Raw genomic sequence first — 13986 nt, forward strand, 5'->3', positions numbered from 1 at the left:
CCCATGTTCAGCGACCCTCCCCTCCCCCTGCCCCTCCTCCAGCAAGTCCATGTCCAGTGACCCCCCCCCCCCCGTCAAACCCCCTCGCCACCCGCACCTGCCACTGGTAATGCTGTCTGGACAACAGGCTGCCCATCCCCCACATTCCTGAGTGCGCTGTCTACAACACAGGGGCTTTCTGCAAACGCCCGTCTCCAATTGGCTTGGGGGTGGTGGTAGCAATGCGCACATGCCCACCACATGAGAGACAGGGGTTGGGCGTGAGCTTTAACTCCCAGCAAGGCCAAGTGCAGCTATGGAAGGAGGATAGATGGAGGGAGGGAGTGGACTCAGTGCAAACCAATGGGCGCGCAGCAGGGGGGAGGGGAGAGAATGTGCGCGCGGCGGAGTTGGTGCCGGTGGTGCGTGCAGCAGCCGAGTGAGAGACAGAGGACGAGGAGAAGCGCGGCAGGGGCGTATTGCTGTGGTCGCTCATGGGCGCTGGTGCACCATGTGGGTAAGACCGGGGGGGAATCAGCTCTCACTTTGTGCCTGTCACAGGGTTTGTGCTGGGCTGCTGGTGCATTTCCACCCTCCACCCTCCGGTTGGCAGTCCCCTGGCCCGGGGCATTTGTGAAATTGAAACATGGCTGTGACTGGGTCCATCTGGCCAGATGTGCTTGCTGGTTCCCCGGGCAACATGGCACTGATGGAAGGGAGCAGGGGAGAGAGAGAAAATAAGAACTGTTTTCATTTGCTGGACTTCTAGGTTTGGGGCAGAAGGTGGTGGTGGTGGTGGGGTTGTCTGCGGTGCCCCCCCCCCCCCTGTCAGTTTCTGAGCAGCGCACTCACAGCTGATTCCCAAGCAGGGGGAGGAGTGTTTCCCTACTCCTCCCCTGCCTTGGAATCAGCTGTGTGTGATGTCAGCCTGGCTATGGAGCCTAGCTCAGCAACTTCAGGAGACACGGACACAGGCAGTCCCACATTAGAACGTTGGTGGTGAGAATTATTATATAGGATTGATAAGTCAGTGCCCTACTTTCCTTCTATTTCCCATAAAATATTAGCATAATTCACCTAACATATGCCTAGATTTCAAGAGCAGCCCTAGAGCTGGTGTAAGCATCTGTGCCTATATTTTGCAAGTTCACATATAAATTATAGCATTTTATAATCTATGCCAGGGCTGAACTACTCCAGGCACCAGGTTATCATAGCACCTAGAAATTGCATCCTGGCACCCCGGCTCATACCCTGGAATTTTTTTGGTGCTGCCAAAGAGAACAGTTTCAAACTTCCTGCACTATGCAGTTCAAGCTTACAAACAGCCAACTCATGGCCGTCCAAAATATATATTACATAAGACCATTAAAATGGGGGTCATCTTATCTTCTTCTTTTGTATTCTTTTATCTCTGTTTATTACCTCTCAAGTAGACTAACCCAGCAACCGTACTATTTTATTCATGGTGGGAAAATAGGAAATCCGCTATTTCTTTGGCAGCTGCGGTCAGTGCCCAGGACCATTAATTGCTTGGGAGGGAGGATAAGCAAAAAAGAGACTGTGTGAAGGGTGGAGGATTATGAGCAAGAGAGGAAGAAAGAGAGAGGTGGGGACCCAGGCTACAGTGATATGTGCATGGGCCCCGCCTCAGCATGTCCCCTGTGTCCGAACTCCACCCTACCTTAAAATATTGTTTTTCCATAGAGGGCTCAGGGCAGCAGCAGCGATTCACATAGGCTGTTTGCTGTTGACCCTGGGAGCCTCCTCTCCACTGCATCCTGTCCCCTTCTAATCAGTGGCGTAGCCAGACCTGAGATTTTGGGTGGGCCCAGAGCTAAAATGGGTGGGCACGCACTGTCTATATAAGTATGAGCAGTGTCTCTTGGGATCCTACAAAATAATGCCTTAGAATTTACTTGATGATGGATTTCTAAGTAGTCTGCTCAAAAGCTGCCCTGCATCAGTATAACCACATACATACTTAATGGAAAAATTGATATTTTTAAATATAATTACATTATCCCACAATCGCTCCACTGCAAAATGCTATACACAAACTTGTGCAAAAACACACTCATATCCTTACTAAATCATAACAGCACTAATTCCAAGGACAGGACGAGCTACAACCTTATGCTTCAAAAGGCAGAACTGTAATTACACTAGGCTCTAAAACACCAATACACTACCTCGTGAAAAAAAAAAAAGCAAAACAAAAGGGGCTGCAAATACTACACGCAATCAGAATACTGCACCTTGATCACACATGAACAACACATGACACAACGGACATGACACAAGGAACTAGAAATCAAAAAATATGAAGGCAAAATACTGAACTGGAAAGTTAACTCAAGAAGTTAGACTTAGCATGTAGCAATACCAGAAAAATTGAAACTTACATGCAAAATATCACAGATGCACATTTCCAAAAGCTGACATATTCCAATTAATAAATTCTGAATAAAATACTTTTTTCTACCTTTGTTGTCTGATCTATTTGCTTTGGTCCCAGTGTCTTCTGTTTCATGCAGTGTCTTCTTTCCATCTGATATTTTTTCTCTCACCATATCCACCATCCTCTTGTGTCCTTATGTGTCCTGTCTATCATCTGTACCCCTGTCCCTATCCTTCCTCTACTCAGCAGTTTCCCCTCTATCCATGTCCAGCATTTCTCCTCACTCCCCTCCATCCATGTGCATCTACTTCCTCTGTCTTCCCTCTCCTCCATCCATGAGCATCTCCTTCCTTTGTCTTTCCTTCCCTCCATCCTTGTCCAACATTTTTCCTCTCTTCCCTGCCCTCCACTCCATCCACATCCAGCATTTCTCCTCTCTTTCCTCCCCTCCATCCATGCGCATCTCCTCCCTGACTTCTTTCCCCTCCCTCCATCCAGCAACTCTCCATTCTCCCCTGCCCTCTCCTCCATCCACCCATATCCAGCAAATGTCCTCTGTCCCCTCCATTCATCCATCCATGTTCAGCAAGTCTCCTCTTTCCTTTCCCCTGCCCTCCCCTCCATCCATCCATATCCAGCAACTCTCCATTCTCTCCTGCCCTCCTCCATCCATCCATATCCAGCAAATTTCCTCTCTCCTGCCCTCTCCTCCATCCATCTTCAGCAAATTTCCTCTCTCCCCTGTCCCCTCTAGCAATCCCTGTTGTCCAGCAATTCTCCTCTCTCCCCTGCCCATCCTGTTTCTATCCATCCCCTTCCCCATTCTATCCAGCATTTCCCTCCCCCTCTCTCACACTTCACAGCATCTCCCATCTGTCTGTCTCAAACAACGACAATGTGAATGCAGCTTGCAGCAGCTCACAGGTTTGCCTGCTTTAACTTGCCTCGGCGACGGCTGCACAGGGGAGTGGAATAGATAGGCTGCTGGCTCACTTCCACTCCACTCCCCAAGTCGCAGCGGCGAACGGGCGGCCCTAAAAGCAGCAAGCAAACAGGCTCGTCGACTCCGTCCTTCCTTCGCTTCCTGCCCTCTCTGCGTGCGTCCCGCCTTCCTCTGATGTCATTTCCTTTAGAGCGGGCGGGACACTGAGAGGGCAGGAAGCGAAGGAAGGACGGAGTCGACGAGCCTGGTTGCTTGCTGCTTTTAGGGCCGCCCGTTCGCCGCTGAGGGTAAGAAAAAAATAACATCAGAGCTGCAAGTGGCTCGCAGACTAGGACTGGGTGGGCCTGAGCCAAGAATGGGTGGGCCTGGGCCCACCCAGGCCCACCCGTAGCTACGCCCCTGCTTCTAATGTAACTTCCTGTTTCTGCAAGCTTTCTCCATCAACCTCTCTGTTTACACCTGAGGCAATGGAAAGCTAAGGAGTTACCCAAGATCATAAGAAGCATCAGTGGGATTTGAACACAGGCTTCCTTGGTTTTTAGCCTACTGCTCTAACCATTATGCTACTCCCCCAGTCTGATGTAATGTTAATAGGTCCTGTGAGGCTGCAGGGTGACACATGATTATAACTATGAAACTGAAGGCAGCCTGTGGAGGAGGCAAAGGTAGGTACGAAGTGCCCCTCTTCTGCTGGGCACTGGGAATACCTTGGAGGGGATTGACTGGGAGGGGGGCAGCTGGTAAAGAACCAGAGTCTAGTTGCTGTCTCTAGAGAGGAAGCAGCCATAGCAAAGAGAGAGCTGAAGTTTCTAACTGTATTTCTTGTAAAATAAAACTCATCCTACCATCATGTCTTTCTCCTTGTGCTCAGGGCACCATATCTGGCGACTGCTGGTGACAAGCATAACAGGAGCTGAAGGAATCCCTCATTACTGAGCCATAGGGATAGTGGATGATTTTGAACTTGCTTCCTACAGCAGCGATACATGCAAGGTCACTGTGTTACAGGATTGGGTGTGGGATGCTTTGGGTTCTGAATATTTTGAAAGGAAAACCCAGGACTTCAGACACTATCAGGAAGGAAATAAAAAAAGCAGAAAAGATTGCATGCAACACTATAACCACACCAGCGGTGAGTAGGTTTTTGGAATCTATTTGTTCTTTGTTACCTTTGTACACCGCTGTGGGTAAATATTGAGTTGGACAGGTGGTTTATACATTTTAAAACATTTAATGTTTCTGAATTCCTTAAGTTATAAACACAACTCACATAAGTCAAATCAAATTTATTGGTCAACCATCTAACTAAACAGAACAGATTTCTAATGTTTCAAACATCTGTAAGGTCTTAGGAGTCATCCTAGACTCCATCTTGTCCTTTGATCTTCACATTAAATTATTTATACAAATGTTTTTTTGAAACTTTGCCATCTAAGATGAATCAGAAACTATTTTACATATGATTAAAAATAATAACAGATTCCCCTCATTCTGTTGCCTTAGACTACTGCAATGCACAGTATTCTGGTTGGTCAGACAAATTACTAAAAAGCCTCCAATCACTGCAAAATACAACAGTCAGATTCATCTGTAATGCAAAGAGATCAGACTGAGTAACCACTCTTTTAAACAAACTGCATTGATTGCCAATCGAGGCCCATATAAATGTTTAGATATGTACATTAGTTCATAGAATTATATATGGAGTGGCACCATTATATATGACACATCTGGAAGAAAGGCCTTCAGTGTATCAATTATCTTGTTCTTCAGAACAATTCATAGAGAACTTTCCTCCTGTAAAGAACTTAGGGGCCAGTTTATGCTTTAAGGGCTGTTGCAGTAGTTTACCTGTAGCACAGTGGCGTGTTGCACGACCTGCAATAAAAATAAGTAGAAACCCCTTTCTTGATGAAGCATTAGGTCTGGGATTACCATGCTTTAATATCCCTTGTTAAGTTCAAAATTTAACATATTTTAGTAAAAGACCCCTTATTAAACTAATCCGTGTCTGTTGATATCCCAGAAATGACCAGAGATGGAGTTAAGACCTGTGACAGACCAGTAGGCGGCAGACATGGGCAGTCTGGGTGTGTCCGTTGAGGGCGGGGTTTCTTATCTGCTGACATCTTCTGTGTTTCTCTGTTTGGTTCATGCAGGGGTTCACACGATGCAAATGTACGTCAGCTGTGAGGTACGTGGAGACACAGCCATCAAGGGGCTGTTTCAGTATGTCTATGATGGGCGGGTGATTCTTACCTTCGATGTTGAGACAGACACGTGGGTAGCAGCAATGACAGAAGAGATTCCACTCAAGCAAAGATTGGACAAGGACATAGGGTGGCGAGCTTTTGTAAAGAATTACCAAATGAGAGAGTGCAAAGAGACACTCAAGAAATACATCCCGCACGGGAAGCACATCTTAGAACAGCAGAGTAAGTATGGCAAAGAGGATTATTATGTTACTAACATAGAATGGAGTTCTTTTCGTTTTCTGTTTCTTTTCATTTTTAATTGTTCACCGCTGTGTTTTCATGTGAACTTTAGCGGTATATCAAGATTAATAAACCTTTGAAAGCACAACTGTTTGTGGCTGCATTTTTGTAAACCCACATGGACTGGACTTTTTTACTGTTGAGTGGTGATGTTATGTTTTTGTTTATGTTTTGTATATTGTTGTTTTATTTTATTTTGAATGTTTTTTTTAAACCACCTAGTTATATGTGATATATACAATTTTTAAAATAAATAAATAGATAAATAAATATAACCTATGCCAACAGTGCATAGAGCTGATGTACATTCTCACACCCAGTGTGTGTCAATTTATAATATTGTAAATCCCCACGCTGCCCATCCATGTACCACCGCATCTAGGTGCGATAGAACTTAGCCAGGATATAGTCATTTATATAAGGCTCTTTCTGCACACAGAAATCCTTTATAAGATATCCCAGGGGAGGTGTGAATAATGAGGGGTAATTTTACACTCTTGTGGGACAGATGTGCTGAATGTAGGATCAGTTTATTCCTCTTTTACAGTACTGTGGGAAAAGATTATATCCATGTGGTGATGTGATATATCATTTCATAATGATAGTCATGAAAGAAGCCACAGAAAAGATGAAACCTAAGGCTAGTGAGAGGCTATAATCAGCCCCTAGAATTTGCTATCTTCCTTATCCCTATGTCATTTCTCTCCTACAGTCCCCCCAGAGGTGAGTGTCATCACTCCTCAGATGGCACTGTCGTTCACAGATGTCATGTGACTGGGTTCTATCCTCGGGACGCTGATGTCACCTGGGTGAGGGATGGGCAGACAACACTTCTAGAGACATCATCCAGTGGGATCCTACCCAACCAGGACAAGACATACCAGATTCAGAAAACCCTAGAGATCGACTCCAAGGATGGACACACGTACACCTGTGTTGTAAAGCACAACAGCCTGCAGACACCAATCATAAAGACAGGTGAGCAGCTCTCAATGAATGAAAATCACTTTCTTTAAATGTATTTCCCCTGAGAAAGTGACCAATGCTATTTAAGAAACTGATGGCTCTTTATGAGGGCTTCACTTTTGCACCTGAAGAGAACCTGGCTCCCCCGTCTCTCTCAGTGACAAAGAGGGGCATTTTCAAAAGAAACATCCAAGTTGCGATTTGGACATTTTTGTAAAGCATCCAAATCCAGGGGTGGGAAAACCGTATTTTCGAAACAAGATGGACCTCCATCGTTCGGTTCGAAAATACCAAGGACGCCCTTGGATTTGGATGTCCCTAGAGATGGACGTCTTTGACTTTCGGCAATTTTCGAAACCAAAAGCCAGCATTTGTAGTGCACTGGTCCCCCTGACATGCCAGGACACCAACTGGGCTCCCTAGGGGGCACTGCAGTGGACTTCATAAATTGCTCCCAGGTACATAGCTCCCTTACTGTGTGTGCTGAGCCCCCCAAAACCACTACCCCCAACTGTACACCACTATCATAGCCCTTACGGGTGAAGGGGGGCACCTATATGGGGGTACAGAGGGTTTTGGAGGGCTCGCTGTTTCCTCCACAAATGTAAGAGGTAGGGGCGTTATGGTCCTGGGTCCGCCTGTCTGAAGTACACTGCAGTCAGGGCTGCTGAGAGACTGGTCCAGGCCCGGGGCAAGGCCGCGCCTGGGGCCCCCCAATTTCATCGTCGTTGCCGCCCCCCTCCACCCGCCCCCCTCTGTCCACCACCGGGCCAGGCCCCCCTGAATTCAAATCATAGCGCCTCACCTCGACCTCGCTCCATGTGAAAGAAGTGCAGCAGCAGCAGTCTGCAGATCGCCTCCCTTCGGGCCTTCCCTCCCTGTGTCCTGTCCTCGTCTGACGTAACTTGCGTGAGGGCGGGACACAGGGAGGGAAGTCACTTGTCTGGTGACTTTGTTTTTCTGATCATGCTGGCCCAATATCCGATTCTGCTGCTATCTTTCCTCTTAACTCCATTTCCAGGGCTTCCTTTCCATTTATATCTTTACTTTCCGCCTTTCTTCTTCATTTCTTCCCTACATCCGTAAGTAAAAGCTGGGTCCTCCACAGACTTGACTGTCCAGTGGATCCAGCTTCTCCCTATTTTCTTCATCTATGTGCAGTTTTTCTCCTCTCTTTCTTTTCCCTCCCCTCCATCCACCCATGTCCAGCAACCCTCCTCTCTCCCCTGCCATCCCCTCTATCCACCCACCCATTCCAGCAACCCTCCTCTCCCCTGCCCTCCATGAACATCCAGCAATTCCCTTCTGTCCCCTGCCCCCCTCCATCCATACCCAGCCCGACTCTCCTCTCCCCTGCCTCCATCCATCTGGGCCAGCGGCACCCTGGGTCTCCCCTTTCCCTCCCCTTGCTTACTATCTGCCCCGGGCCATCTTTAATTTACCTCCGCTCCGTCCCCAGCGTCGACTCGGCCGCATCATTTCAAAACCCGCCCTGCTGCCCAACTCTATTCTCCCCTCGCTCCCTTCGCGACGTGATTCGTGCCGCAGACAGAGTCCCGCCTTCTGACATCATTTCCTCGAGGGCGGGACTCTGTCTGCAGAACGAATCACGTCGCGAAGGGAGCGAGGGGAGAATAGAGACGGGCAGCAGGGCGGGTTTTGAAATGATGCGGCCAATGCTGGGGAAGGAGCAGAGGTAAATTAAAGATGGCGCGGGGAAGATAGTAATTAACGGAAAGGGAGGGAAGGGGACACTCAAGGCGCCACTCGCCCGGCTGGGGAGGCTTAGCCTCCCCAAGCCTCTTATACCGGGCACCTATGGCCTGCGGTAGTGTAGGCGCAGGTTTTGGGCGCGCACAGAATAATTTTCAGCGCACCTGTAAAAAAGGCCTCTTTTTTTCCCAAAAATGTACGTGCGGCAAAATCAAAATTGCCGCATGTCCATTTTGGGTCTCAGACCTTACCACAAGCCATAGACCTAGTGTAAATTACCTACATGCGTCAGATGGCATTTGGCGTGCATCTGCTACATGTGCCAGAAAATAAAATATATTTTTCAGATGTGTGTAGTGGACGCACGCCAAAAATGAAATTACCGCAAGAGCCACATGGTACTCAGTGGTAACTCCATTTTGGCATGCGTTAGATGCACATAGGTGCCTACGCAGCTTAGTAAAAGGGGCCCTCTGTGTGGTACAAACTGCAAGGACTCAAACTTAGATTCCTTAAAACTCCTGTAACTGTGGGGATCCATGTCTTAAACATAGAAATAAGCCCATGATAGGTGCAGGTAGGAGAGAGAAATCTTCCAGGAACCTTTTAGTATACATCTGTCTTTGTGAAAATTCTCTGTTTTTCTCTCTCCAGCCTCTGTCCCTGCTGGTTCCTGGATCCTCCTGACACTCCTGGCTGTGGGGATCATGTTCCTCTTGATAGCTGGAGTTTTGATATGGAAAAAGAAACAGAAACTGTGTAAAGGTGAGGAGAGAAATGGGGTCCTTCTGCTCCTGCAGTCGTCTTTCTGCTTCTAATGGCATATAAGGCTTCCACCACAGTTCTTATCTGTGATCTCTGCTGTCCCATGTCAGTGCGCAAGTTTACTCTCAATTCCTGTTGGTCTTGTCTTTGCTATGTAGTCCTTGGGGCAGCTTCTGGTGGTCTAGTGGTAGGATTCCATGCTCTCACTGCCACAGCCTGAGCTCAACTCCTGGGGAAGGTTTGTTTTGCAATGGGATGACTTCCATTTGAGGAAAGGCTAAAGCAGCTAAGGCTGTTCAGCTTGGAGAAGAGACGACTGAGGGAAAAATATGATAGAGGTCTATAAAATACTGAGTGGAGTGGAACAGGTAGAGGTGAATGACTTGTTTACTCTTTCCAAAAATACTAAGACTAGGTGGAGACGCAATGAAGCTACTAAGCAGTAAATTTAAAACAAACTGGAGAAAACGTTTCTTCACGCAATGTATAATTAAACTCTGGAATTCGTTGCCAGAGAATGTTTTGAAAGCAGTTAGCTTAACAGGGTTTAAAAAAGGTTTGGCTAGCTTCCTAAAAGAAAAGTCCATAAGCTATTATTAAGATGGACTTGGGAAAATCCACTGCTTATTTCTAGGATAAGCAGCATAAAATCTGTTATTCTGTTCTGGGATCTTGCCTGGAACTTGTGACCTGGATTGGCCACTGTTGGAAACAGGATACTGGGCTTGATGGACCTCGGTCTGTCCCAGTATGACAATGCTTCCCTTTGAGTCCAGTATAGTTTGGTCTTCGGAATGTGTCATCTGAGGGTCTATGTAATGGCATAAGGGAAGGTTGGTTATTTGGGAACATACAGAGGGGAGTTATTTACTGATTGCATGGGTGTAAGGACTGAGATTATGTAACTGCATTGGGAGGGGAGGAATTATCTATCTTGTGTCTTGCACCTCACTGACGGCCTGCTGTTTCTTTTTCTCAGCTCTGAACCTGTACATGCCAGCACACAGTAAGTATATCAAATTTTCTTTTATTTAACCAACAAGAAACATTTCAACCTAACATTTCAATGATAATTTCCACACACCATTGTGGAGAATTTACAATCCACAGTTTACCCCCAAATGTTTCCATCCCCTGATAGGTTATATCAGTCTTAACTCTCCCGTCCCTTTTTATTAAACTCCCTCTATATTAAAGCACAGTATAATACAAGACATCAGTTAATAAAATCAACAGAACTTGGGAGGCAGCAGCCTGTATGTTTTCTGGGGGGTGGAGTCTGTGTAATCTCAGAGGGTGGAGCCTAAAAGAGGAACCCTGTGTGTTCATCAGAACAGTAGGAGAGGGGAAGGGTTGAAACCCATATGTTATTTCCCAGGGGGGAGGGGGTGTAGAGCCCAAGTCTTCTTGGTGGTTGGAGCTTATAGATTCTTGGGGGGGGGGGGGGAGACAGGCATGGGAATGGATCCTGTGCCATCTGTAAGGATGGGTGCTGGAGCTTGTAGTTTCTGGGTGTAGAGGGTAGGCAGAGGAGAGAGAAGATTAACCGCTGCTGTTGGGGCTTTGCTGGTTTAATGTCTGACCTTCTCTTCCACAGGGGAAAATGGAGAAGAGACTTGATCTGCTACATCAAAACTGAGGAGAAGATACCCTATACTTTTTCTTTAGTAGGGGTGAATTGGGGTGGGGGTGAAAATCTGCTTTTCTCATGTGAGTGAAAATAGAGCAATCACATGAGACAGTGCCCCAGAGACATGGTTCACCATTTTCTGCCTTATTAAGCATCACCCCCATGTATTTCTATTTTGTCTTGGTAAAAGGGATGGAAATCACTGAACAGAGAAACTAGAAATGTCTTGTATGATTCAAAGGGCTTTTTTTTCGCTACCTGCCCTGACTGTAGAATTCTTTGCCTATTATCAGATCAAGATGTAGCAAATTTTAAGGCAAGATTTGAATATTTAATGTGGCTCCGTTATTTCCCGCTGAATATCCATGGTTAGGTAGTTAAATGCTATTTCACTGGCCAGTGAAATCATTTTAAATATCGGGAAGAGTGTTTTTACAGATTTAGGGATAGGTAGAGCAGGAAACTGTCTCAGGTGCCAAAGGGCCGCTGTTGCCCAGGTTTCATTTGCTAACTGAGATTATGAGCCCACTAAGGACAGAGAAAGTACCTGGGCTGTATGCCACCTGTAAACTGTGTTGTTGTATCACAGAAAAGCAGTATAACAAGAACACAATGAAAATAATAATCATCATATATCCAGTGGCACCAGTTCAGCCATAAACTTCAGTGTGGGGTCTGCAAACAGAACACCTGGCCTCTGTCACACTGAACACAGATAGACACTCTGAATAGAATAAATCACCACAAACTGAAAAGAGAAATATGTAGATAAAAATTAAATTGACATTGCAAGTAGCCAGATTCTGCATGCAGTGCGACACCAGAGAAATAGTCAGAGATGCATTTTCCCTATATAATGTTCAAATTATAAAGATAACAGATGTAAATTCCAAAAACTGACACATTCCAATCACTGCATTGTAAATAAAATGATTTTTTTCTACCTTTGTTGTCTGGTCATTTTATTTTTCTAATTGTCTCGCTCTCATTTCTGCTTTCTGCATTCCTCTATTCTTTGTTGATTTTCTCCTCTTGTCTTTGCTTCTTCCCTTATATCCACCTAAGACATTGATCTTTCACTTTTAGCTTTGTTCAGTTTTCTGGTCTATCCACTCAACTTTCACCCCTCCATCTCATCAGTCACCTCTTTTATTTTATGTTTAAATCATTTTTATTAGTAATAATCCAAATAAACATCCACCACAACGCCAACTGGCACCTCTTTTATTTTAAACGTGTTTTTTTTTTTTGGAAACACACAAATACTCTTATAAGCATAGAACCATGTCATAACAGTTAGAGAAATACAGTCATATCTGACAATGTTACAGTTGGATGATATCCCAGCAAGGTCTATCAAATAATTTAGGGTCCTTTTTACTAAAGGCTGTTAGAAACTGTGCTTTTAACGTGGGTCTTCTCTTTGCGCTAAGCAACATTTTCCTTTTTTAATTGCAAGCTATGTGCCAATGTTGCCATTGGCATGTGGTACCTGCAAAATGTTAATGCAGGAGCCCAGTGTGTCCTATGTAGAAGGTGCTAAGTGCTCCTACCAGGGGCGTATCTGTAATGGGGCCAACGGGTTCCTGGCCCCCGTACATTTGGCCCTGGCCCCCGCTACCACCGCCAACCCTCCCGTGCTGCCAATGGAAGCCTATGGGAGGGGGGCGAAAAACGGCCCCCGCACTTCAGGCTCTGGCCCCCCCTACCAGGGAAAGTCAGATACGCCCCTGGCTCCTACATAAGTGTTGCCATACTTGGACAGACCGAAGGTCCATCGAGTCCAGTGTCCTGTTTCCAACAGTGGCCAATCCAGGTTACAAGTACCTGGCAAGATTCCAAAACAGTACAATACATTTTATGCTGCTTATCCTAGAAATAAGCAGTGGATTTTCCCAAGTCCATCTTAATAATGGCTTATGGACTTTTCTTTTAGGAAGCTATCCAAACCTTTTTTAAACCCCACTAAGCTAACTGCTTTCAACATATTCTCTGGCAACGAATTCCAGAGTTTAAGCCTGTGTTATCCAGTTAGTGCATACTAAATAACACTTCCACACCTATGCCCTACCCATGACACGCCTCTTCCATCCCACAAATATTTTTAAAAAATAATGCATGATAATGCACGGAAAAGGGGAAATGAGTACAAAACACTATCCTTGTGTCCAGTAGACACTGCTGAAACTCAGTTGTGATTCCCTGAGGTGTGGTGTGGCTTTATTCAGAGAGGCTGCCTGGTTGCAAAGCTGAAGCAATTAAGAAAATGCTCCCACCCTGTGCTGATTCTGTTGGATTATTTGTAGTAAATAATTAGCAGATTTTAGTACACACAGCTTCAGCTTTAGAAATGTTAATTTCTTTCTTCATCTCTCTCTCATTCACCCCTGAATAATTCACTGCTGAGTCACTTTAAAGTTGAAGTAACAAAACATCTGTTTACTCACAGTTTGTAGTTAGATTATAATCAGACAGGCTTATATTTACATATTACTATACATTTGTCTTATCAGCTCCTTCCATGTGCTTAGATGGTAATGGATGCTCACACCACCATAGATCCTCTCAGGTTAGGAGAGATCATGAGCTCCATGTGCTCCATGTGCTGCATCTGCTGTGTCTAACCCCCACAGGAAGTTGCATATCTGTGTGACCTCTCTAAGTAATTCACATCAGAGGTCACAGAGTAATCACAGAGAAATAATAGGTGACAGGCAATGCATGTAAAATACAATTACATTCCAACAAACCCCTTCTCATGCATAACTGTCATGCAATTATTTATTCATACAAAGTCCAAGCTTTATACGCAGATTCACAAAATGTTCTCTGGGTAACGGTTTGGTCATGATGTCAGCTGTCATCTCACTGGTGTGACAATAGTGTAGACTGATGACCCCTTCCTTCGCCAACTCTCGCACGTTGTGGTATTTCGTTGCGATGTGCTTGGTGCGTGACTGAACCTTGTCACTCTGTGACAGTCGGATGCAGCTCTGATCATCCTCCACCATCTGGATTGGTCTCTTTTCATCTATTCCAAAATCCAGCAAAAGTTTTTCAATCCACATCAGTTCTCTGCACGCTTCCGATACAG

At 45.6% G+C, this 13986-nt stretch overlaps 2 protein-coding genes across 3 annotated transcripts in view; both read left to right on the plus strand.

Annotated features, from left to right (window-relative positions):
* LOC115466177 (class I histocompatibility antigen, F10 alpha chain-like) overlaps positions 1-6677 on the plus strand; it is a 159558-nt gene extending 152881 nt beyond the window's left edge. For both annotated transcript variants that reach the window (XM_030197269.1, XM_030197268.1), the window contains exons 2-4: positions 4195-4455; positions 5483-5758; positions 6531-6677. In XM_030197269.1, the coding sequence (XP_030053129.1) occupies positions 4431-4455; positions 5483-5758; positions 6531-6592 (363 nt within the window). In that variant the 5' untranslated portion in view covers positions 4195-4430 and the 3' untranslated portion in view covers positions 6593-6677. The remainder of the gene's footprint in view (positions 1-4194; positions 4456-5482; positions 5759-6530) is intronic.
* LOC115466176 (major histocompatibility complex class I-related gene protein-like) overlaps positions 1-11835 on the plus strand; it is an 80141-nt gene extending 68306 nt beyond the window's left edge. Inside the window, exon 7 of the mRNA XM_030197266.1 lies at positions 10860-11835. Coding sequence (XP_030053126.1) covers positions 10860-10882 — 23 coding nt within the window. The 3' untranslated portion in view covers positions 10883-11835. The remainder of the gene's footprint in view (positions 1-10859) is intronic.
* The last annotated feature ends 2151 nt before the right edge of the window (positions 11836-13986 follow it).

Source organism: Microcaecilia unicolor, chromosome 3 (assembly GCF_901765095.1).
Source record: "Microcaecilia unicolor chromosome 3, aMicUni1.1, whole genome shotgun sequence".
Classification (NCBI taxonomy): Eukaryota; Metazoa; Chordata; class Amphibia; order Gymnophiona; family Siphonopidae; genus Microcaecilia; species Microcaecilia unicolor.